General features: G+C 37.8%; 1 protein-coding gene across 3 annotated transcripts; it reads right to left on the bottom strand.

The window, feature by feature from the left end:
• Positions 1-488: 488 nt before the first annotated feature.
• Positions 489-23966, bottom strand: LOC121370298 (anti-sigma-I factor RsgI6-like). Of its 3 annotated transcripts, none has more exons than XM_041495435.1 (13): positions 23891-23964; positions 22282-22751; positions 19299-19444; positions 18150-18248; positions 16130-16286; positions 11253-11298; positions 10430-10585; positions 9801-9856; positions 4960-5100; positions 2631-2802; positions 1873-1983; positions 1127-1345; positions 489-767 (listed from the first exon to the last, which is right to left on the bottom strand). In XM_041495435.1, exons 2-13 carry the CDS (start codon positions 22461-22463, stop codon positions 549-551), a joined length of 1704 nt encoding a protein of 567 aa, XP_041351369.1. In that variant the 5' UTR covers positions 22464-22751; positions 23891-23964; the 3' UTR covers positions 489-548. The 3 variants fall into 3 exon arrangements, with proteins under 3 accessions (XP_041351369.1, XP_041351371.1, XP_041351370.1); XM_041495437.1 differs by lacking the exon at positions 22282-22751 and adding an exon at positions 19693-19842 and having other exon boundaries at positions 23891-23946; XM_041495436.1 differs by lacking the exon at positions 22282-22751 and having other exon boundaries at positions 23891-23966.
• Positions 23967-27950: the final 3984 nt, after the last annotated feature.

Here is a 27950-nt window from a genome sequence, read left to right as displayed (position 1 = left end):
CCTCTGCTGCAGGACTCTAATGTCAGGTGTTCATGAAAGATGAACATATCCTGCCTCACCGGTGATACCCGTCATGAGTACTGCCACCACAGTTGTGTAGTATCCAGACATCGTTGTTGTTTGGTATTATTATTATTATTTTTACAAATCTCAAATATGTCTAATACATTTAATTGAATAATTCTTAAACTTGATAAATAGATATTCGCAAGTGGTCCTTACAGATTAATGAGTAATAGTCTTCTAATAAAAAAAATAAATAAATAGCGAAGCTCACTAATCCAGAATACCTCTTGTTTAGGAAATGGATTACACAAATAACCAATATTGGAAGAAATACTGCCGGGTACTTCATCTACAAATCGTCATCAAAAACAAAACTATACTCAAAATGACAATAAAACTTACAATGTCTAAATTTGCAGGTAAAATGGACCATGAACGGATTAAAATAATAATAATAATAAGAAGAAGAATAAAGAATGTACATGTTTCGATCATTTTATTGTTTAGTGCTTCTACATCACGTTTTCAGACTCAGTACAATTCTATGGTACAGACAACGTCACTGTGTGTGGAGACGACCCCAACGTAAACGTTGTTCTCTTGTCGACCAGTTCCTGACCCTGGTACGTCACTTTGACCAGATAATCACCATGGAAACCATCAACAGAAAACTGATCTCCAAACAGGGACAACTTGCGGTACTTTCTGGTCATCCACTGGTTTTCAAACAGATCTAGGACGCGCTCACCAGCGGCGTTGATCTGAAACGAAGATACGTTTATCAGTCACTCTTGTATAATATATTGTGAGAAACGCTAAATCGTAATGATTTCATATACATGTGCCAGCAAAAGAACATTTACTATCGTGATTTAACTCGTAAATGATCAAAATAAAGGTCAACATGACGTGACGAGAGAGAGAGAGAGAGAGAGAGAGAGAGAGAGAGAGAGAGAGAGAGAGAGAGAGAGAGAGAGAGATTCAGGCAGTCAAGTGTATTTTCACATAGAACGATGTTGGAAGATTGACAACCTGTTACACAATCTGTTAGTCTTATCCTCATTATAAACAGGATATGAATACTTCACACTCCAGCTATGGATTACCGTGAGTCACTCACCGTGAACTCTGGTCCAGACACTAGAGCCGCTTGTTCTCCGTAACCATGGATCGGCCCCCAGAAGCCCCAGAACATGATCCCCTCCACTGCAGGGTGTGCGTACAGCACGCGCAGTACCGTCTCGAACATGTCCGCTAGTTTGGTGTAGTTGTCGCTCACGATGCTCAGTTCCGTCACCCAGATAGGAAGACCAACCTCGGCTAGGGTGTCTAATCGAGCCTGAGAATTAAATACAAAAGTATGATAGAATTGTTCTATTTGCTGTAGATAAACCCGAAGTTAGAATTCAAACCGCCGACTTTTTGTAATAGTTTAACCTGATATCGCTTCGCTGGTGCAACCACATTTTGTAGTTATGTTTCGATTTGGAAAAAAAGAAAAAAACAGAAAGAAAAAAACAAGCCTCTGAAATGTTCATAAGAGGCCGTTCAAATAGAATGTAACGCTCCGCAACGCCTTTGATATACCTGCAAATTTTTTTTCACTGTAATTACATGATTAAAGAACAGTTTATTTTGTCCGTAAAATGCTTCATCTTCCGTAATGATGTAATTTTCCGCCTGAAATACATATATAGATGTCAGACACACGTAAGCGTATTGCCGGTTAAACTACAATGTTTTGTGAAATTGGCTCCAGTTTCAACTACGTACTTTCTTTATAAGAAATGTTTAATTAAAATCCAGAAATCCAGTCTTTATAGTCTTATGAGCACAGGGTGAGATTCTTTATTCTGTTTGACAAACCTTTAGAATAGTGGGACTAGGAATCGTCCCGTCGTTGAAGTGACATTGGGCACCAATCCCGTAGAGTCCAACACCCGCCGCCTGGAACTGAAGAGCTTGCGTGACGTAGGCCTGTATAAAGAACAATCATTTTAGTGCAAACTTAATCACAAACAATCTGACACTAAATTCATTATCAACAGTGGTTAAAGTTTTTGTTTTGCTTAATGACACCTCTAGAACAAATTGGTTTATTAATCATCAGCTATTGATGTCAAACATTTGCTAATTCTGACTTCTAAGTCTTAGAGAGGAAAAACCGTTACATGTTTCCCTGATAGTAGCAAGGGATCTTTTATATGTACCATCCACCAGACAGGATAGTCCATACCACTGCCTTTGAATACGAAAATGTATCACACGGCATTTAAGTGATTGGTTTATTAGCTACCCACAAAGGCTTGTCGAATGGGATTCCCCATTCGTCCTGATATGTCCAATAATTTGTGGTTAGAGTAAGCAAACACACCAAAAACGTATGGGAAATGGCAGGTGTTTAGCACGTTTGGCCACAAGATACAAAAACTGTACATCTGCCACGGCTGGAGAGAGGAGGACTGGGATGTTGAGGTGGACAGAGAAAGAAGTTGAACGATAAGAGAATCAACCCGACCGAGAAGAAATACTATGGAATTCAACGGAGAGAACGGAAAGACAGTGGGAAAAAACAAAAGTTGTTGCAGGGTAACTTAACAAAATTAAATCAAATGTAGTTTTACCCCTGTGGAATAGCTTTTAGAAAGTACGTTGTAGTCGTTGAGGAACATCTTCACATTGGGTGCGGTTTGGTGCGCTAGGCTGAAGATGTCGAGGCTGTAGTTGGCGTTGTTTACACGTTTCTCGAAGAAGTAACCGTGGAGGATCTCGTTGTTTACATCCCAGTGTTCCACCCTGCAAAACAAACCGGGAATTGAAACAGTTTGTTTTGTTTAACGATACCACTAGAGCACATTGATGTATTAATCATCGGTTATTGGATGTCAAACATTTGGTAATTTCGACTCGTAATCATCAGAGGCTACATGTTTCCATTAGTACCAAGGGATCTCTTAAATGCACTTTCTCACAGACAGGAAAGCACATACCACAGCCATTGACCAGTTGTGGTGCACTGGTTGAAACGAGAGAAAAAACCCAATCAGTTGAATGGATTCACTGAGGCGGTTCGATCATGCGATGCAAAAACCTCAGCCGAGCACTTAACCGACTGAGCTAAATCCCGCTCCACAAACCGGAAGACTCCGACTTCAGAAATGTACCCATTAATATATGATTTGATAACAGTACTAATCGTTTAACTAGTTTTGCAGATCGGCATGCTTAGTGACAAAGTATATATTACCTACGAAATATATTACATGTAGTAGGCCTTTCAATCGGAAAAAGAGGGAAACACCAGAGCCGGTTTATCCTAGTAGCACATGTAGCACGTGCTACGGGCTCCACGCTTCGGGGGTTCCCCCGTTGATGTGTACATTTATTTCCCCCAAGTCACCCCCCCCCCCTCCCCCCCGCCTCCCCGAGGGGGTTGTAAAATATATATCCTGGGAAGGGAGACCCGCTGTTATTTGTGCTTCTGGCCCCGCGGATCCTTCTGGGAAGCACACTACTATAACGTCACCAAATATGTACACTCAAATGGTATGACTATATAACAATGTTCATACTTACATGCCACTAGTCGTCGACACAATATGATGATGTTCATACTTACATATCTCTAGTCTTAGACACGATATGATGATGTTCATATTTACATGTCACTAGTCTTCTACACAATATGATGATGTTCACACTTACATGTCTCTAGTCTTAGACACGATATGATGATGTTCATACTTACATGTCTCTAGTCTTAGACACACTATGTTGATGTTCATACTTACTTATCTCTAGTCTTAGACACGATATGATGATGTTCATACTTACATGTCTCTAGTCTTCGACACACTATGATGATGTTCATACTTACATGTCTCTAGTCTTCGACACACTATGATGATGTTCATACTTACATGTCTCTAGTCTTCGACACACTATGATGATGTTCATACTTACATGTCTCTAGTCTTCGACACACTATGATGATGTTCATACTTACATGTCTCTAGTCTTCGACACACTATGATGATGTTCATACTTACATGGCTCTAGTCTTCGACACACTATGACGATGTTCATACTTACATATCTCTAGTCTTCGACACACTATGACGATGTTCATACTTACATCTCTCTAGTCTTCGACACACTATGACGATGTTCATACTTACATCTCTCTAGTCTCAGACACACTATTACGATGTTCATACTTACATGTCTCTAGTCTCAGACACGATATGACGATGTTCATACTTACATGTCTCTAGTCTCAGACACGATATGACGATGTTCATACTTACATATCTCTAGTCTCAGACACACTATGACGATGTTCATACTTACATCTCTCTAGTCTCAGACACACTATTACGATGTTCATACTTACATGTCTCTAGTCTCAGACACGATATGACGATGTTCATACTTACATGTCTCTAGTCTCAGACACGATATGACGATGTTCATACTTACATATCTCTAGTCTCAGACACAATATGACGATGTTCATACTTACATATCTCTAGTCTCAGACACAATATGACGATGTTCATACTTACATGTCTCTAGTCTTCGACACGATATGACGATGTTCATACTTACATATCTCAGGTCTTCGACACGATATGACGATGTTCATACTTACATGTCTCTAGTCTTCGACACGATATGACGATGTTCATACTTACATGTCTCTAGTCTTCGACACAATATGACGATGTTCATACTTACATGTCTCTAGTCTTCGACACGATATGACGATGTTCATACTTACATGTCTCTAGTCTTCGACACAATATGACGATGTTCATTCTTACATATCTCTAGTCTTAGACACAATATGATGATGTTCATACTTACATGTCTCTTAATCTTGGACACGATATGATGATGTTCATACTTACATGTCTCTAGTCTTGAACACGATATGACGATGTTCATACTTACATGTCTCTAGTCTTAGACACGATATCGGTGACTCGAGTCGTGACGGCCTGCCTGAGGTCGTCCCCGTACAGAGGTTTCACCCAGTCCGGTACGTGCTGGTCTGTCGTCCCCCACACGATGTTGTGACCGCGAACTTTGATTCTGAATTTGTAAATTATCACTCTTGGTAACCAAGACTTTGTTTTTTTCTACTGTAGGAGCCGTTCAAGAATTCAGTAACGCTTCAGTGAGGTGGGTGGGTGTTTTATGGGATGCGTGGCAATACGTTAAACAATGTCTCAGTTTTACTCATAAAATACAGACGGCCATGGCAATTTTGTGTCTTAACAGATGATTGTTTGTCTAGTATTCGTTACCCCAACACGACCCCACCGCACCCCCCCCCCCCCCCCTCGAAAAAAGACGTAACTAAAATAGGTACAATTCATAAAAAAATAAAAATGTTGGTCAAAGTAATTCCTAGTAAAAGGAAAAGGAAAGGGGTGACAGCGAGCGTTAGACAGTTTTGAAGAGAGAAACAAACGTTACGGCCCGGTATGATACACTAAGATAGTAAATATAAATTATGATTAGATGATTATAATGTTTGAAAGATACGACAGCGAGCGTTAGACAGTTTTGAAGAGAGAAACAAACGTTACGGCCCGGTATGATACACTAAGATAGTAAATATAAATTATGATTAGATGATTATAATGTTTGAAAGATACGACAGCGAGCGTTAGACAGTTTTGAAGAGAGAAACAAACGTTACGGCCCGGTATGATACACTAAGATAGTAAATATAAATTATGATTAGATGATTATAATGTTTGAAAGATACGACAGCGAGCGTTAGACAGTTTTGAAGAGAGAAACAAACGTTACGGCCCGGTATGATACACTAAGATAGTAAATATAAATTATGATTAGATGATTATAATGTTTGAAAGATACGACAGCGAGCGTTAGACAGTTTTGAAGAGAGAAACAAACGTTACGGCCCGGTATGATACACTAAGATAGTAAATATAAATTATGATTAGATGATTATAATGTTTGAAAGATACGACAGCGAGCGTTAGACAGTTTTGAAGAGAGAAACAAACGTTACGGCCCGGTATGATACACTAAGATAGTAAATATAAATTATGATTAGATGATTATAATGTTTGAAAGATACGACAGCGAGCGTTAGACAGTTTTGAAGAGAGAAACAAACGTTACGGCCCGGTATGATACACTAAGATAGTAAATATAAATTATGATTAGATGATTATAATGTTTGAAAGATACGACAGCGAGCGTTAGACAGTTTTGAAGAGAGAAACAAACGTTACGGCCCGGTATGATACACTAAGATAGTAAATATAAATTATGATTAGATGATTATAATGTTTGAAAGATACGACAGCGAGCGTTAGACAGTTTTGAAGAGAGAAACAAACGTTACGGCCCGGTATGATACACTAAGATAGTAAATATAAATTATGATTAGATGATTATAATGTTTGAAAGATACGACAGCGAGCGTTAGACAGTTTTGAAGAGAGAAACAAACGTTACGGCCCGGTATGATACACTAAGATAGTAAATATAAATTATGATTAGATGATTATAATGTTTGAAAGATACGACAGCGAGCGTTAGACAGTTTTGAAGAGAGAAACAAACGTTACGGCCCGGTATGATACACTAAGATAGTAAATATAAATTATGATTAGATGATTATAATGTTTGAAAGATACGACAGCGAGCGTTAGACAGTTTTGAAGAGAGAAACAAACGTTACGGCCCGGTATGATACACTAAGATAGTAAATATAAATTATGATTAGATGATTATAATGTTTGAAAGATACGACAGCGAGCGTTAGACAGTTTTGAAGAGAGAAACAAACGTTACGGCCCGGTATGATACACTAAGATAGTAAATATAAATTATGATTAGATGATTATAATGTTTGAAAGATACGACAGCGAGCGTTAGACAGTTTTGAAGAGAGAAACAAACGTTACGGCCCGGTATGATACACTAAGATAGTAAATATAAATTATGATTAGATGATTATAATGTTTGAAAGATACGACAGCGAGCGTTAGACAGTTTTGAAGAGAGAAACAAACGTTACGGCCCGGTATGATACACTAAGATAGTAAATATAAATTATGATTAGATGATTATAATGTTTGAAAGATACGACAGCGAGCGTTAGACAGTTTTGAAGAGAGAAACAAACGTTACGGCCCGGTATGATACACTAAGATAGTAAATATAAATTATGATTAGATGATTATAATGTTTGAAAGATACGACAGCGAGCGTTAGACAGTTTTGAAGAGAGAAACAAACGTTACGGCCCGGTATGATACACTAAGATAGTAAATATAAATTATGATTAGATGATTATAATGTTTGAAAGATACGACAGCGAGCGTTAGACAGTTTTGAAGAGAGAAACAAACGTTACGGCCCGGTATGATACACTAAGATAGTAAATATAAATTATGATTAGATGATTATAATGTTTGAAAGATACGACAGCGAGCGTTAGACAGTTTTGAAGAGAGAAACAAACGTTACGGCCCGGTATGATACACTAAGATAGTAAATATAAATTATGATTAGATGATTATAATGTTTGAAAGATACGACAGCGAGCGTTAGACAGTTTTGAAGAGAGAAACAAACGTTACGGCCCGGTATGATACACTAAGATAGTAAATATAAATTATGATTAGATGATTATAATGTTTGAAAGATACGACAGCGAGCGTTAGACAGTTTTGAAGAGAGAAACAAACGTTACGGCCCGGTATGATACACTAAGATAGTAAATATAAATTATGATTAGATGATTATAATGTTTGAAAGATACGACAGCGAGCGTTAGACAGTTTTGAAGAGAGAAACAAACGTTACGGCCCGGTATGATACACTAAGATAGTAAATATAAATTATGATTAGATGATTATAATGTTTGAAAGATACGACAGCGAGCGTTAGACAGTTTTGAAGAGAGAAACAAACGTTACGGCCCGGTATGATACACTAAGATAGTAAATATAAATTATGATTAGATGATTATAATGTTTGAAAGATACGACAGCGAGCGTTAGACAGTTTTGAAGAGAGAAACAAACGTTACGGCCCGGTATGATACACTAAGATAGTAAATATAAATTATGATTAGATGATTATAATGTTTGAAAGATACGACAGCGAGCGTTAGACAGTTTTGAAGAGAGAAACAAACGTTACGGCCCGGTATGATACACTAAGATAGTAAATATAAATTATGATTAGATGATTATAATGTTTGAAAGATACGACAGCGAGCGTTAGACAGTTTTGAAGAGAGAAACAAACGTTACGGCCCGGTATGATACACTAAGATAGTAAATATAAATTATGATTAGATGATTATAATGTTTGAAAGATACGACAGCGAGCGTTAGACAGTTTTGAAGAGAGAAACAAACGTTACGGCCCGGTATGATACACAGCGAAGATAGTAAATATACACTAAGAATAAATATGATTAGATTGATGATTATAATGTTTGAAAGATACGACAGCGAGCGTTAGACAGTTTTGAAGAGAGAAACAAACGTTACGGCCCGGTATGATACACTAAGATAGTAAATATAAATTATGATTAGATGATTATAATGTTTGAAAGATACGACAGCGAGCGTTAGACAGTTTTGAAGAGAGAAACAAACGTTACGGCCCGGTATGATACACTAAGATAGTAAATATAAATTAAGATTAGATGATTATAATGTTTGAAAGATACGACAACGAGCGTTAGACAGTTTTGAAGAGAGAAACAAACGTTACGGCCCGGTATGATACACTAAGATAGTAAATATAAATTATGATTAGATGATTATAATGTTTGAAAGATACGACAGCGAGCGTTAGACAGTTTTGAAGAGAGAAACAAACGTTACGGCCCGGTATGATACACTAAGATAGTAAATATAAATTATGATTAGATGATTATAATGTTTGAAAGATACGACAGCGAGCGTTAGACAGTTTTGAAGAGAGAAACAAACGTTACGGCCCGGTATGATACACTAAGATAGTAAATATAAATTAAGATTAGATGATTATAATGTTTGAAAGATACGACAACGAGCGTTAGACAGTTTTGAAGAGAGAAACAAACGTTACGGCTCGGTATGATACACTAAGATAGTAAATATAAATTATGATTAGATGATTATAATGTTTGAAAGACACGACAGCGAGCGTTAGCTAAAGTAAAAAGTTCAAAAGTGTATATTTCAAGTACGAAATCCCTGTATTTAGTAGTCCTGCGACCCAGCCTTTAAATCTGTGTAACAATTAATCGGGAACAGATTTTTAAAAACCCAAAACGTTTCTAGGGTATATCAAAGCAGAGAAGGTACTGCGTTCTTATTCTTTCTACTCCCAACCCTCCCAGCACCTGTGAAAAAAAAGGCACGTGCATTTAGTACGCCACATGTCTTGCGACCCCACCTTTAAAATTTATATTAATTAAACCAGGACAAAAAATTAAAAACATTTGTCAATTTTTTTCTAGAGTATACACAAAGAAGGTACTATATTTGTATTGTTTCTACTTTCAACCCTCCCAGCTCCCTACGAATGTAAGAAATAGGTCATAACCATAATGCAGTGCTATTAGATGTCAAACATAATACCATAATGTAGGCACGCAATACATGTTTTATTGCTGTGTTAAATATAACTTACATCTTATTATGTACAAAAGATGTTTGTAACTATTATTTTTTAAATCCTGTAAGACTTATATAGATAAAACTAGTAATGATGGTGTTGTTGATTTGGTTTTGAAATTTACTCACCCATGACTTTTGAGAGTGTTGATGGGAATGAAGGCTCTGTCATAGTTACGCTCACCCTTGATTGATAGAAGATTTAAAAATAACATTTCATTAAATCTGAGATATTTATAGTCATTTACATTACTATTATTATTACTAGTATTTACTGCTGCTGCTGTTTCTACAACAACAACTACAACTACAACTACAACTACAACTACAACTACTATTGCTGCTGCTAATGACAATTTGACAACAAATATCTATTACAGTATTCAACATAATAATATAAAAAAACCCCATTAAACTATTCATTTTACTTCATGATTTATATAGCTCAAGTATTTATCGAATGTTGCTCCAAAAACGGTAAAATCCTGGGACGTAGGCCCTACAAATTCATAACTAACGAGGGTGGAGGTGGTGTTTTTTTGTGGGACAATCACACTGTCTATATATCGTGTTGTGGGGCTGTATAAAAAATATAATATGTGGTTTGGAAAAACAAGAGGTGTGATTGAGGGGCTAGTAATGTAAAGGCACTGTAAAACAGAGTAAAACAAATAAACTAAAAAGGGTGGGAGGGGTGGCATTACACCTGGCTTCTTTACATATGACCATGACACCAGAAAATTATTAGAATGAGTCACCTGTTTACGCTCCATGATTTTCCACTTCAGTGAGTTTTTCGTCACGGCCCAGTTGAAGTGCTGGTTGACAAAATCTCGATATTTCGGTTCTCCCTGGGTGTACTCGTCACTGTTAATGGCCATCCCAAAAGGATAGGATTTCTTTTTCTGGAGAATCTGAAAATTCAAGATGCGTGAATGCAACATTTTCTTTTAGTTAGTTTGTTTTTGTTCATTTGAATTTTTAAAATATTTTTGTTGGGTTTATATACGCGATATATTTATTATTCCGAAACCAATATGGCAACGTTCAGGTTGGGGCGCCCTGAGACCATGACATCACAGCACTGTCAGTGTGCTCTGACGGAGCGCCACATTTCAGTGGAATACAATCATCTGAAGGAAACTAGAAAATATATTATTTGGTAAAAGAAATGTGATATAATTATTACATTTCCATCCTGAACTTTTGTTGCAATTTCGTCGTGATACTGAATTTTATTATAAATATTAATTTCATTTATCTGTGATATTTGTCTTTTGTTCACATATCTTTACATAGTGTTTTAATTTACCTCTTGGTTGAAGTTGTTCATCACTTCATTTTTGCATTTACCAGAGTTTGACACCCGACAGCGTGCTGATGTATCATTCATTAATTCATTAATTCATTCACTCATTACATGACATCGCAATCCAAGCATTTACGTAATTTAAGATAGAATGGAAATATAAAAATATGATATTTTGTACGTAGAAACATAATACTAGTACTTACAATATAATTTAGGTTTAGATATCAGTCCCAAGAGTAATAAAATAAAAATAAAACTGTAATTCTTACTACAACTCTGACATCGCTTCTATCAATGTTATCAGGAAGTGTCACGCTAGACGAAAAGAGAAAACAAAATCATTTTACTCTTTGCCATGGAGTAACACAGTCTGATCATAAATACATGTGGGAGTGAACATTTAAAATTTAACTTTATAATGAAATAAAGTTAATACCAACAAAAACGTTTGTGGCAAGTTGTAGCCAAATATTAAGTGATACCATTACGTATGTTTTCATTTCCAGTAAAGGTTATTTCATTTTAATTTTTTTTATTGAATATCCTGCATTAAAATTGCTCTTTTGCTAAAAGGAAAAAAAGATCAATAGTTAACTCTCTTGAATAGTGACATAGTTGGATTATTTTCTCTTGAATAGTGATGCAATTATAACAACGTGTACTGCGTTCTTGTTTTCGTATAAAATGTGGACGTTTACAATCAGCAATGACATTTTCACAGTTCATAATTTTATTATAAACGTAACCGTTAATAGTGTACAAAATGTCGCTTACACGAGGAACCGTATTAAGAAAAGTCGAAGAAAGGCTGCACAGAAACTGTCACTGAATGCTGATATTAGTTTAATATACTACTATACTTCTGTCATGTACTGTACTGTTCTGTACTATACTATACTCTCCTCTCCTCTACTGTTCTGAACTGTTCTGCACTCTACTCTACTCTCCTCTACTGTTTTGCACTCTACTCTACTCTTTTCTACTGTTTTGAACTGCACTGAACTGCACTGTACTTTTCTGTACTGTCCTGAACTCTACTCTACTCTCTTCTACTGTTAGGAACTGCACTATACTGTTCTGAAATGTTCTGCACTCTATTCTTCTCTCCTCTACTGTTCTGAATTCTACTCTACTCTCCTCTACTGTTCTGATCTGTCCTGCACTCTACTCTACTCTCTTTTACTGTTCTGAATTGCACTGCACTGCTCTGTACTGCTCTGTACTGCTCTGTTCAGTCTGTACTCTTTGGTCATGTCATGTCCTGTACTGTTATGTACTATCCTGTACTGTTATGTACTATCCTGTACTGCTCCGTTCTATCTCAACTGTTTGGTCCTGTCATGTCCTATACTGTTATGTACTATCCTGTACTGTCATGTACTATCCTGTACTGCTCCGTTCTCTCTCTACTGTTTGATCCTGTCATGTCCTATACTGTTATGTACTATCCTGTACTGTTATGTACTATCCTGTACTGTTCCGTTCTATATCTACTGTTTGGTCCTGTCATGTCCTATACTGTTATGTACTATCCTGTATTGTTATGTACTATCCTGTACTGTTATGTACTATCCTGTACTGTTATGTACTATCCTGTACTGCTCCGTTCTATCTCAACTGTTTGGTCCTGTCATGTCCTATACTGTTATGTACTATCCTGTACTGTTATGTACTATCCTGCACTGCTCCGTTCTATCTCTACTGTTTGATCCTGTCATGTCCTATACTGTTATGTACTATCCTGTACTGTTATGTACTATCCTGTACTGCTCCGTTCTATCTCAACTGTTTGGTCCTGTCATGTCCTATACTGTTATGTACTATCCTGTACTGTCATGTACTATCCTGTACTGCTCCCTTCTATCTCTACTGTTTGATCCTGTCATGTCCTATACTGTTATGTACTATCCTGTACTGTTATGTACTATCCTGTACTGCTCCGTTCTATATCTACTGTTTGGTCCTTTCATGTCCTATACTGTTATGTACTATCCTGTATTGTTATGTACTATCCTGTACTGTTATGTACTATCCTGTACTGTTATGTACTATCCTGTACTGCTCCGTTCTATCTCAACTGTTTGGTCCTGTCATGTCCTATACTGTTATGTACTACCCTGTACTGTTATGTACTATCCTGTACTGCTCCGTTCTATCTCTACTGTTTGATCCTGTCATGTCCTATACTGTTATGTACTATCCTGTACTGTTATGTACTATCCTGTACTGCTCTATTATCTCTGTACTGTTTGGTCCTGTCATGTCCTATACTGTTATGTACTATCCTGTACTGTTATGTACCATCCTGTACTGTTATGTACTATTCTGTACTGTTATGAATTATACTGTTGTGTTGTCTTATGCTGTGCTCTTATGTTTTGTATTGCAGATTTTCGTGTATGTTTAGTTTTTTATTAATCGCACCTCTCAGAAACGAACATTTTGTTCTGTGTTCCACAGTGAGCTATTCAAGTCTTGTCAAGTCATGCCATATCATGGCGGTTATATCTCGTTCTAGCCAGTGCACCACGACAGGTATATCAAAGGCCGTGATATGTACTATCCTGTATGTGGGATGGTGCAGATTCCTTGCTACTAATGAAAAAATTTAGCAGGTTTTCTCTCGCAGACTATTTGTCAGAACTACCAAATGTTTGACACCCAATAGCCGTTGATTAATAAAAATCAATATGCTCTAGTGGTGTCGTTAAACAAAACAAAGTTTTCCTCAGAATAATCACGCCTCTCAAAAACGAAAATCTGATTCTGTGTCACGTTGTGCTGACGTATCATGGTGAGCTATGGAAGCTGTGTCGTGTCGTGACATACCATGCCATTTGTGTCCTGTCGTTTTAGTACTGTCTGAACTAATAAAGTAAAAATTTGTTTTGTTTAACGACACCATTAGAAAACATTGATTTATTAATCATCGGCTATTGGGGGTCAAATATTAGGTAATTATGACATATTTAATCTTTGAGTGGAAAACCGCTAAATTTTATCATTAATAGCAAGGGAACGTTTCTATTCACCATCCCACAGACATGCTAACACATACCACTGCCTTTGTTATACCAGTAGTTGTGCGCTAATAGAACTGATGAAAGCACGGAAGAAAACACGTTTTGTACTTTTATAGATTTTAACAAAGCTTTTGATTCAGTTTGGATAATTGGACTTTGGGGTACATTACTTAAAAATGGTATAAATAGTAAATGTTTTCTAGTAATTTATAATATGTATCAGAACACCAAATCTTGTGTCAGCGCACATAATTCTATGACAGATTATTTTCTCTGCTGTGTTGGTGTAAGATAAGGTGAAAATTTATCCCCTTTGTTATTTTCCTTTTTTCTTAATGATATTGAAGATACATTTAAAATGAATGACTACATGGCATAGACATAGGCGAATTATTCAGTGATTCTTTAATCCATACGTCAATTGTTCTGTTTGTTTTACTCTATGCTGATGACACTGTACTCCTTGCAGATAATTACCAAGATATGCAAAACGCTCTGAATGTATTTGATTCGTATTGCACGAAATGGAAACTAACAGTAAATTGTAACAAGACAAAAGTCTTAATCTGTAGTGGGAACAAGAAAGATTACAAAAAGGTGTTTTACCTTGGAAAATCAAAGCTTGATAACGTAGAAAGTTATAAATATCTTGGTATTATATTTCACAAATCGAATAGATTTACTAAGGCAAGAAACATGTTATATAAACAATCACAAAAGGCTATGTTTTTTTTTATTCTACGACAAGGCAGATGTCATAATATTTCTATCCAGTGTCAACTAAAATTATTTGACTGCATGGTTTTACCGGTCCTATTATATGGCAGTGAAATATGGGGGTTTCAAAATTTGTCATTAACTGGAAAATGATGTAACCAATTTATAAAATTGTTATTACCTGTGATAAAATCTACACCATTGTATATATTATATGGAGAACGTGGACGTTACCCGGTATATATTACCGTAAAAATAAGAATGATCATTTTCTGGTATCGACTAATTACTGGAAAACAGTCCAAGTTGTCATTATTGGTGTACACATTATTACTGAATGATGTTTATAATAACTTTTATAATCACAAAAAGATTATGTATGATAAATCTGTTTTAGATGATATTGGTTGTACATATATATGGTTATCACAATGCAATACTATTACTAGTGCTTCCATGTTGAAAACGTATATATTAATACAAAGCTTACGGATTAATACTTAGAATCATAGAATACTTATATTGATAACTCACCCAAAGCTTCAAATTATAAATTATTTAAAAATACTGTTGAATTTGAGACATACATCACAATTATATAGAGAAAACATTGACGTCCATTATTACGCTTCAGATTATCAAACCATAATCTTCCAATTGAAACGGGCAGATGGAAAAATGTACCACTACAAAATAGAATATGTCCATTGTGTAATAATTACAATATCGGAGATGAATTTCATTATATATTTACATGTTTGTTTTTCAAGAATGAAAGAAAGCGTTACCTACCATCTTTCTGTCAGTCTAAACCAAATATACATAAATTTTATAAATTATTCAACTCTAAGAAAGCTGATGTCCTTAGAAAACTTTCTATATTTTGTAATCAAATTATGAATACTTTCAAATCTTCTGGCTGATATTCTGTGTATTTTATTTTATTTATCAGTATGTATTTATTGTATTTATGTACATTTATGTACACCCACCATCTTGCTACAATTATATTGACTGCTCTATGTATATATATCCTCATATGCCGTAGACTACGGCCTGAGTGTAAATAAAGTTCAGTTCAGTTCAGGTTGGAACGAGACATATCCCAATACGCCCACCGACGAGGATCGAGCGAGCGCTTTTAGTATCATACAGACTGGATGCTGGGCGTCCGTGCTGTGCGACTGTTGCGACTGATGTGTCTGTCGTTTGCGTTTTGGACATTTACACCATACACAATGAATTCCCTGCGGCTAGCACGCATCGCACGGATCCGGTACAGATGCTCTCATTGAAACTAATGTATTTCGATTTTTCTATCGGACCGCACGCACGCGCCGCATCCAGTCTACATATGAGCCTTTACGCCCCCTTAATTAATAAAGACAGTCCCGAAACTGACTTACTTAACATTTATTTTACTGGTTCTCAGACTGGTGATGCTGACGTCGGTGTCTTGTCGCCAGGTGGTCCACTCCACCAACTGCTGTACGGACACGTCGTCCACGAGGAAGTCGACGCCGGGAAGGAAGTCGTTTACTGTTATTTTCGCTGTTGTCTTGGCTGAAACCAGAACATTGTTTGAGCCAGATATCCATTTTATAATAATAATCTCGCCGGATTTCATTCATTTCATTTATACCTATTTCGTGCTTATACCCAATTAAGGTTCCAGCACGTTATCTTGGGCATTCGTCTAAACAATCTGAACTCTCTGTCCTGCACAGTGGGTTAGTGGTTAGTTTGTTACTGGATAGCGAGAGAGTAGTTGGTGTAGTGGCCTTACATCTGTTGAGACGTTAAACCTTGTATCTTGTATACTAGACGTATTTTCATTTCGGCGCCATCAGTGCACAATTTGGGGCGCGACGTAAAACTGTAAACGATCGCCTGATGCGCGATCGGTCTAGGATTGATACCCGTCGACGGGCCCACTGGAATATATTTCGTTCCAGCCAGTGCACCACGACTGGTATATATCAAAAGTTGTGGCATGTGCTTTCCTGTCTTTGTTACTAATGGAGAAAAATGTTAGGAATGTCAAAATAACAATGTTTGACATCCAATAGCCAATGTGCTCAAGTGGTGTTGTTAAAAATGACCCCCAAAACAAACAAAACAATCTGACAGGTGCGTCCTTAACGGAATGAAATGACTGGTCACTGAAATGTACCGAAGGACCTTATTTGACATATGTCACTGAATGTCACGGTCTCGTCTGTGCATATCATAGACGTCGGAAGATGGTAGCAAACGGAAGAAGGACAGGCCCGTAGGATCGATGTTTGAAATGGGGAGGCACAATCTCTTGGGGTGGGGTGCACAAGTCAGATATGTGTATGTATTTACATAGAGTAGAACCTAAATCGGGCATTTTCGTTTTCAAGTGTTGGGCTGGTATGGAATACTGCTTTCTGAGTTCTTAAACTAATACCCTCCCCGCCCCACCCCGGCGCCTGAAGGGTCAGTTCTATATTAACTCGACTTCCAGTGTGGTAGTGGTGGGGGTGGGGTATTATTTCAAGAACTCAGAAAGCAGTTTTCCCTACCACCCCAGCCACCCACCCCCACCTATCTCTCATCCGCCGCCTATGTATATACTTGACACGTAGTACACACCTGTGTACATTTGTGACACGGTTCGTTTAGCTGTCTGCATGTTAGAAACAAACCACTGAGTAGCAACGATCGTGTTTCGCGTGACTAGGCACGTACATTGGACAGTTCACCCCGGTACATTGGACAGTTCACTCCGGTGCATTGGACAGTTCATTTCGGTGCAGAGTTCAGCCAGGGTGATGTGTGTGTGTGTGTGTGTGTGTGTGTGTGTTTGTGTGTGTGTGCGTGCATGTGGGGGTGGGGGTGGGGGTGGGGGTTTGAGGGGCGGTTGGACATGTAGCCCAGTGGTATAGCGCTTACTTGATGCGCGGTCGCACTGAGATCGATACACGTAGATGGTCCCATTGGGTTATTTCTCGTTCCAGCTAGGGACGTGTTGCGAATAAGCGAGAACAAATCCAAATATCACCCCACTTTCCCAGCAGGCGTTGTGAAAACGAGCGTATTTTTTTAACAGGGAACTTCAAAAAACCATTCAATTTCCTCTGTAACGAAATAATATAATATGAGTAGATTTCTAGTACGCCATCGGGGAGGGGTATCAGAACGGTGCTTCCTCATCTTTGAATTTGAATATCACCTACCTATTATTAGCGTCTGTATTCCAGGCCTCACCAACCGGTCTTCAGTGCTCATTTAGTGCTTAAGTCGTAAACGAGAATTGCGCCTTCCCCTTCCCCACCCTTTCCTGTCTTGGACGCAAGGGCTTGCTTCGCAAGAACGTACGCCCACAACAGGCGTGTGCTACAACAGCTTGCTCCGAATGTGCACGTAAAACCCTATGACCTGACCTGACCATACACCCACCATTACTGGGAACAGTGAAGTCTCCTTTCATTTGAATCCATCCATCTTCAACACGGATCCTTCTATCTCTGGCGACCGTCAGGCGTGTCTTCGTTCCGTCTGAAACACGAGGGAACCCAGATGAATAGTGAACGAAGTGATCACTAAAAGCATTTCTTTACAATGGTAAATATTAAACACACAGTGTCAGTTTGCACCGACTCGATTGGACAGTTGAGGAGCCCAATTCAGAAAGATGTCTGAAAGCTCTCTTAAGCAACATTGCATCATTGTTAGCATTGTACTGCAAGATCGCAAAGTTTAGCGAATTACCCGCTAGTAGCTGTTCGTTCAATGACAGGACAATCACTCCAGCGAAGCCTGTATAAAGCGCTGTCTTGTTTGAGTCATACATATAATATTCTACTTAAAAGAAGTTATGAGTCAAAGGAAATGTTTTGAGCATTTTTGTAAGTATGTCTTTTTAAGCTAGATAAGGTTAGAATATCCCCCTTTGTGTTGTCATTTGGACTATAGACATCACGTTATTATGGGACATGCAATCATAGCACAAATCTTTAGAAACGTTTTAAGTTTTAAGCTGATGAACAGCATTACTCCAATGTTGGCAAGAATGTGTGAATGCTAACGGTGGGGGGGGGGGGGGGGGGGGGGGGGGTGGGGGGGGGTGCATGTTTGTTTTTATTCATCAGGGTAATAAACTAGTGTCTAATCAAAAAAAATTGTTTCGTGTTTTTTGTTTTTGAGCCATCAAAGAATTATTTTGTCATCAGACGTCACTGTTTTAGCTCGTTAGCTCATATTTATGTGCACAACTATTTTTGACCCTTAACTTCTTTTGAGTAGTATACATTGGTATCAACTATGTGGGAGATCTGTGTCTGTCTTGTTCACGAGGCCGAACGCTCGCACACTGTTTGCCTTCTACTATATCATATTCAGAAAATGATGTGAACAAAAGAAACCCCCAAACAAACAAACAACGAAAAACAACTCACCTTCCACTGAAACTTAACAAGAAACAACAACTACAACAAACAAAAAATGACACAAAATCCAAACAAACAAACAACGGAATAAAAAACAAAACGTCTAACGAGCGACCTTAAACGTTCGCCCTCCTGAAAACGTCTGCATTTCAGCACATACCAAGGAGTCCGACGTTGATTACGATCTTCGCGCTCTGGAACATCTCGCCGGATACGTCGTTAACAAGACGAACCCAGAGGGAGGCTTTGTAGAACTTGCCGGGTTCAACATCTATTTTATGAGACGGTCCTTGCCACCGGGCAGTCCTGCGAAAACATAACCGAAAGCAATGGTATGTAGCATTGGCACTTTCTGATGGAAGGAAGGAAATGTTTTATTTAACGACACACTCAACACACCTTTTATTTACGGTTATATGGCGTCGGACATATGATTAAGGACTACATAGATATTGAGAGAGGAAATCCGCTGTCGCCACTTCATGAGCTACTCTTTTTGATTAGCAACAAGGGATCTTTTATATGCACCATCACACAGACAGGATAATACATACCACGGCCTTTAGTACACCAATTGTGGCGCACTGGCTGGAACGAGAAATAGCCCAATGGGTTCACCGACGGGTATCAATCCTATATCGATCGCGAATCAGGCGGGCGCAGTACCACTGAGCTACCTCCCGCTACCTTTCTGATGAAAAGCACTAAAGAAAATACATGTATTTTGAGTTATATGTAGTAATGATTCAATCAATGGTATGTTGCATTCGTCGTTTCTGAGGAAAACAAAAGTGTTTGTTTAACGACACTACCAGAGCACATTGATTTATTAATCATCGGCTATTGGATATCAAACATTTAGTTATTCTGACATATAGTCTTAGAGAGGAAGACCCGCTACATTTTTATCATTAGTAGCAAGGGATCTTTTGTATGCACTATCACACAGACAGGATAACACATACCACGGCCTTTGATATAAAAGTCGTGGTTCACTGGTTGAAATGAGAAAATCCCAATGGGGCCACCGATGGGGATCGATCCAAGAACGATCGCGCATCAAACGAACGTTTTAACACTGGGCTACGCCCCTGAGGAAAAAAAAAAGACACTATTTTTATATTTCACTGATTAACTGTTCTCTTCTGTGTTAAATTTTGGTTTTAATTCGTGTATAGTTTTAATAATTAAGGACTAAACTCATTTGATATGTCCAGTTGGCAGTATCGTTACGTTTTGGAGATGTGTGGGGTGTTTTTGGGGTTTTTTTTTTCCAAAACGTCAACACACGAGATTTTACTCACACAACAGTGATATAATTCTATTTGTATAAAATGAAGTTTAAATTAAAAATGAAATTAATAACCTATAGTTGATGGATATCCAAATCAAGATTATTGACCGAATTAACAAAGGCTCATTTATTTTTAAGGGCGGTTTTTAAGCATTGTAAATGTATGTAGTTTACACGCGTGCAAATTAATAAAAATAAAACAGGCTTCGTAAATCCGGCCCTATATGTTTCCAATTCGTCCTATCTTAGACCCAGGAGCAGCTGCTATGCCTTTGCCATATCAACATTTCCTGAAACGTCTTTCTATGTTTAATTATCTGGGAAACTATAACAGTTTTGGTCTATACATTATATTTCTCTCCATTGTTACCAATAACCGACACGCGAATGAGCTGCAGTGATTCACGTCTGTTAAACTCGAGTAGTAACAGGTGATTAAACAATGTGATGGACTGCCATTAAACCAATTATTGGTTTTATTTTTTTATACGTTTTATTATATGTCGACTGATAGATGCGCCATCTGTGCGTATTTTCACATAATACTGAGGGAAATAAAGTTAAAGCATATTGATGAATTAATCATCGGCTATTGGATGTTAACAATTTGGTAATTCTGACACGAAGTCACCAGAGGAAACCCGCTATATTGTTCCTAATGCAACAAGGGATCTGTTATGTGCACTTTCCCATAAGCAAGAAAGCACATACCACGATTTTTTACCAGTTGTGGTACACTGGTTGGATCGAGAAAAACCAGCTAAATGGATTCATCGAGGTGGTTTGATCCTGCGACGCCAGCACCTCAAGCGAGTACTCAGCCGAATGAGCTAAATCCAGCCCCATGGAGTGAAACAATGGCGACTATCTTAAAATATCTCGTAGGATCCGAGTTTTAAATTTTAAACAAGGAAACGATTGGCTATATTTTATTAAATATAGTTGTTGCGATACTTGCGGGGGATGTGGCGTCCACCGACGGGGATTCATCCTCCAACACTTCGCACACAATAATCTGTTAGTCGGAAACATATTACACTGGCAACAAATCCAGAACTGTTTAATACACTAGGATCGATCCCCGTTGGCTATTTCTCATACCAGTCAGTGCACCATGATTGGCATGTCAAAAGTCATGTTGGTACATGTAGCAGTATACAGTTAGCTCCCTTGTATACCCTGTCAAGAAAAAGACTTCGCTTCTTGTTTTTACACAGTTCCATGTTTGAAGGCTTATTATTTAGATTATAACGTAAATTCTTATGCCAAGGAATTAGTTGTTACAATGGTAGCTGGGATTTCACCAGCAGTGCAAACGGTATAGCTGTAATGAGGTTTAATGTTCATGCACCGGGTTTTCCTTGTAACAGAAATGTGGCGCTGATTTTGTGAAAAATTGAATAGCTAAACCTTTATTCAAATGAGGGGTTTTGTAAGGTTTGACGAGCAGTGTGTCCATAAATATATGTGTGATATCCGGTTGGGTGTGGTTTATATTGGTGTAAACATTGTCCGAAACGCACTCAAAATCATGCAGTTTGGACACATTGTTATCGAAGTATTTATTTTCAAACCATATGTGAGCATTTTATGATGCCAGGGGCTGGCAAGCATAAATCGCAGCTAAAGATTCACAAATAACTTTGGTCTTCTACCTGTTATGTGCTGTCCTCTCTGTGGGATGGGGCATATAAACAATACCATGTTACCAATGTAAACATGTAGCGGGTTTAATTAAGACTATATATAAAAATTACCAAATGTTTGACATCCAATAGCCGATGATTAATAAATCAATGTGCTCTAGTGGTGTCGTTAAACAAAATAAAACTTCAACTTTAAGACATACCTTCCGCTAGGCAGGAGAGCGGACTGCCCACTGTGTGACATGTTAGTAGCAGACGATACACACTTGTTACAACCCCAGCCTGTTGGAATTCCAGACGTTACACTCTCCATGTCACCATTCTGGAGAACTTCCTGCGACAGCGAGGTGGACACCAAACACAGCAGCAGCACCAGCGACAACATCGTTCAACCGTCGTCTAGTCTTGAGCGACACTTTAGTGCATTCGGCTGTGTATCTCGTCAGTGTTGATTGAGTTGTATTGGTATTAGATTATTAGTGGATACATTTATACTAGAATACGATCACGCCCATCTGTGTTCTCACTCGTTGCCAGTTCTCGATATAGGATTGTTCTTTGTGCGAGTGTGTGTGTAAAACATCGGCTGACAGGAAATATTTATGCCATATTTACCTATCTGGGCCCAATATCACAAAACTTCGTACGCCAGGTTTTGCACGTAAATATAAATCTACGATTAAACAACAATTCTTAGTACTATTGTAGTTCAACAAATATTATTAGAAGAACAAATATTTCATTTTGTTTTGTCTTTAAAATACTCCACCTTTCGTAATGATGTAATATTCTGCGTGAAATTGATGCCAAACACGCACAACCGGTATAACTGCTAGTAGCAGACGTAAACTTTTGATGTTTAGTGAAACCCCCTCCCCCGTTTATTGTGTTGTGGACAAATGTTTGAAAGCGACGTCATAAAATAAGGCGGCTTCCCCAGGCTTAGCTCTGTATAATATCTTACTAAAATGACTTCATTTCGTCGTCTCCTTCTAGTTACGTTTGAAACGTTTTGACATGGTCTTGTTATTCACAAAAACATTATTATGGATAATATAGAAATTATTACACTCGCGTGTGAATCGTACTGACTTTACGAAACTCAAGATATTCAGCGAAATATAACCAATATGACCCACGTGTGACATAATGATTTCTTGTGTACTATGAATGACGTAATTTTGTGAAGCGACGTTATAACTGAATGCGGCTTCCCCAGAGTAAACGCTTATCAAAATGACGTCATTTCGGAAAATGACGTCGTTTCGTCGTCTCATTTCCGTTACGTTTGAAATGTTTTGATATTGTCCTAGCTTGTTATTCATGAAAATAATATTTTCGATAATGTGGATAATAAAGAAATGATGACACTCGCGTGTGAATCGTACTGATTTTACGAAACTCTCTCTCTCTCTCTCTCTCTCTCTCTCTCTCTCTCTCTCTCTCTCTCTCTCTCTCTCTCTCTCTCTCTCTCTCTCTCTCTCTCTCTCTCTCTCTTCCGTAGGGACGGTGTACGGCAAGAGTTAATTGCACATCAGGAAATGCTTGATTTTTACCACTAAAGTAAGATTTCCTTCGTTATCACCGTGATATTTTTGAAAATATTTTAATACATAATTAACTAATCTGTATGAAAATTCAGGCTGTAAAAATATACAGTTTCGTTGACTTTCATACAGAACGTCGTATCGTTTTCTTCACGAACAGCATGAATAAATGGTACTGATTCGGAATCCACTGTAGCTCTTCAGCTCTCTTTCACAACAAAAACAACATAATGCAATTCATAACATCTAAAATTCAATACATAACCTTTTTTCGTAGATGATCATTGCATGTTCATGTTAAATATCCAAGATTTGTGTTTAGTATTAACTGCACAACCGGTACACCAGTGTACGATGCGCACCAGCCCGTGTATACGACGCGCACCCATTTGTCAATTTTCAAAGTGTACGAATTGCACCCAGTAATCTTCTGGTTTCTCGTTTGATCGTGTTCTTTTTATGAATTATTTTTCTTTCATAACTATAATTCTATCCAAATTAACATTAACATGCATGTGACTATTGAACTCTGGACTGTCTGTCAAGGGCTGAGGGTTAGCCGTTAGTGGTTAGAGAGAGAGAGAGAGAGAGAGAGAGAGAGAGAGAGAGAGAGAGAGAGAGAGAGAGAGAGAGAGAGAGAGAGAGAGAGAGAGAGAGAGAGAGAGAGGGGGGGGGGGGGGGGGGAGGGAGGGAGGGAGAGAGGGAGGGAGCATAAATAATAGAATAACAATAACGTGTTTCATGAACAAAAATGATGATGAACCTCATATCTCACCAGCAGGCAGATGCACATTCAGTTATGTACGTGTACAAACATGTTCAACACGCACGGACAAAAATATCGGGCGAGAGTATTTATGCAATAGGCGTACTTGTTGATCTATTTCAACATTAAAAAAACAGAGGGGGAAAGTGCAGTAATAAACTAAGGATTGTAAACTAGTATAAACAGATTTTATGGCTATACCATCACGGGTTTTTGTTTTTCGTCTTGAAACATATTTTATATAAAATTTTATATTGAAATTAGTTTCCGGCATACTTCGTAATTCACCCGAATCATTTCGTATACCTTCGGCATAATTCCGAATGTTTTCATATTCTTTTCAAATCACTGGCATGATTTTGCAAGTAAGGTTTTGATTGGTCGAATGAAAGGTAAACTGGACATGAGATCCAATGGGGTGCTGTTAGATCCACAGGTAATAGTAATTAATTAGTGGAGCTAATTTTAAATAGATTGATGTTTTCATGTAGGCAGAATCTTCAAAGTCATCAAATTGTAAAGCACAACAATAACGCTACCTACATGCACACTGCGCCCGAAAATGTTCACGACAAAGAACGGTACATGTCAATTAGAATACAAAAGTGAAACTGCCCAGCGGTAAGAAAACATTTGATTTTTAGTCAGCTCTTAGGAATAATACCAAAAGTTGCAATATGCCCAATAATATTCCAAAATTCGATTGTGGTCAACGTATCAATGCGTTTTGGTGCAAAAGATACCAAAAGGATCAGGTGAAAAGTATGCGCTCACTCTAGTTTAGTTATATGAATGTGGCGCACGGTACAAATGCCGTTCTTCCTTAAAAAAAACCCCACAGAGATACAAGATGCTTGGCGCAGTGACTTAAGTTGCTATATATTTGGTTTTGCTGTATTTCACAGTGGATCTGTGTTATGATATTTCATAGTTGTGGTATCTGTTTCAAGCCATCATGTTCACATGTTTTTAGATTTCATAGAAAAGGTAGATCTTTGTTTTTAAGTGCACAGACTGACGCCATACTGTTAAGTCACAAGTTCGTATAACAATCTCTATATAGGTACCACGTATGACGATACGTTACTATCGTCAATTTTGTAGAACTTTGTTATAGCTGGTGTCCCCCCCCCAAAAAAAAAACCCAACAAAATAATAATAATAAATAATAATAAAATAAATAAAAACAACCAACAAACAAATAACAACAACAACAAAAAAACCTACCCAAAAACACAAACAACCAAACAAACAAAGAAAAAAGCCTGTACCCTCTGTGTGCACCTATTAATAACTTAGTAAGTGGTTAAACCAAATACTATTTTGCACACCTGGGCCCGTGCTTATAAAACGTTTAGAGTCCAGACTCAATCTCGAATGACGTCACACACATACAATTTGTATGACATTGTCATGATATTAGTGTCTCAGACTCTATTAGAATATCGAATCTAGACTCTAAAAGTTTTATAAGCACCAGGCCAGGTATCATATGGGTATAACCTATTAGTGGTGCTGGGGTGGCGTGCATTTGGGGCGGTGCATGTCTTGTACACACCGAGTACCGTGTATCTCACTGTGATGACACCTGTCAGTCAAATGCCACGCGACAAATGTAGGTAGCCTGTCAGATTGTTTCAACTTATTTTTACTGAAAAAAGTCTTTGAATACAGGTTACTTTTAAAGTGACAGACCCTAGATTTCAAACACTATGACTAAGTTTAACTTTAAATTAGAAGTACTTACATTGTATTATTTAGAATATTAGTTTTCGTACACCTGAAGTGAAGAAGGAAAGAAGGAAATGTTTTTTTTAACGACACACTCAACACATTGCATTTACGGTTATATGGTGTCGAACATATGGTTACGGATCACACATATATTGAAAGAGGAAACCCGCTGTCGCCACTTCATGGGCTACTCTTTTTGATTAACAACAATGGATCTTTTATATGCATCATCTCACAGACAGGATAACACATACCACAGCCTTTGATATACTAGTCGTGGTGCATTGGCTGGAGCGAGAAATAGACCAATGGGCCCACCGACGGGGTTGACCAGTGGAATACACCTGAAGTGGTTGTGGTCATTCTCGCATGTTATAACCGTATGTAAATGTGTGTTGCAGGTTTGTAGTTTAACTAAACGTAGTGTACTTTGTCATGGTCATTCTCGCTGTTATAACCGTATGTAAATGTGTGTTGCAGGTTTGTAGTTTAACTAAACGTAGTGTACTTTGTCATGGTCATTCTCGCTGTTATAACCGTATGTAAATGTGTGTTGCAGGTTTGTAGTTTAACTAAACGTAGTGTACTTTGTCATGGTCATTCTCGCTGTTATAACCGTATGTAAATGTGTGTTGCAGGTTTGTAGTTTAACTAAACGTAGTGTACTTTGTCATGGTCATTCTCGCTGTTATAACCGTATGTAAATGTGTGTTGCAGGTTTGTAGTTTAACTAAACGTAGTGTACTTTGTCATGGTCATTCTCGCTGTTATAACCGTATGTAAATGTGTGTTGCAGGTTTGTAGTTTAACTTAACGTAGTGTACTTTGTCATGGTCATTCTCGCTGTTATAACCGTATGTAAATGTGTGTTGCAGGTTTGTAGTTTAACTAAACGTAGTGTACTTTGTCATGGTCATTCTCGCTGTTATAACCGTATGTAAATGTGTGTTGCAGGTTTGTAGTTTAACTAAACGTAGTGTACTTTGTCATGGTCATTCTCGCTGTTATAACCGTATGTAAATGTGTGTTGCAGGTTTGTAGTTTAACTAAACGTAGTGTACTTTGTCATGGTCATTCTCGCTGTTATAACCGTATGTAAATGTGTGTTGCAGGTTTGTAGTTTAACTTAACGTAGTGTACTTTGTCATGGTCATTCTCGCTGTCATAACCGTATGTAAATGTGTGTTGCAGGTTTGTAGTTTAACTAAACGTAGTGTACTTTGTCATGGTCATTCTCGCTGTCATAACCGTATGTAAATGTGTGTTGCAGGTTTGTAGTTTAACTAAACGTAGTGTACTTTGTCATGGTCATTCTCGCTGTCATAACCGTATGTAAATGTGTGTTGCAGGTTTGTAGTTTAACTAAACGTAGTGTACTTTGTCACGGACTGACACTAGGGTCTGCTCCTTTAAGAGGTTTCAAACTGATGATTAGTGAGAATGACAAACTACCATAGAAGCTTGTTTTATTGAAAAAGGATGGCGAGCAAAATAAAGTCATTTTCTGGAAAAGATTGAAATATTAGTTTGTAAACCATGTTATCAAGAATATTAAAGTCACTGGATCAAAAAGAAACTGAGGTCAGTGTGTGAACAGGATTTGGGGGCAGGGGAAGGTGTGGGGGGGGGGGGGACATTAGTAATCTCTTTAGGCAATTTAAGGTTCGATAAACGTTAATCAGCTTTCCGGCGTTACATTTTTTGACATGCAATATCGATATTTTAAAGACATTAGACATACACTGTTGGTTTTGTTTTAAACACAGATGGGTAACACTTACATTACTCGGTCCAGTCAGCGCACCCTACTGGCATATCAAAGGCC

Source organism: Gigantopelta aegis, chromosome 4 (genome assembly GCF_016097555.1).
Source record: "Gigantopelta aegis isolate Gae_Host chromosome 4, Gae_host_genome, whole genome shotgun sequence".
Lineage (NCBI taxonomy): Eukaryota > Metazoa > Mollusca > Gastropoda > Neomphalida > Peltospiridae > Gigantopelta > Gigantopelta aegis.
The sequence above is the reverse complement of the archived record's forward strand: the minus strand, read 5'-3'. Positions and strand labels throughout refer to the sequence as shown.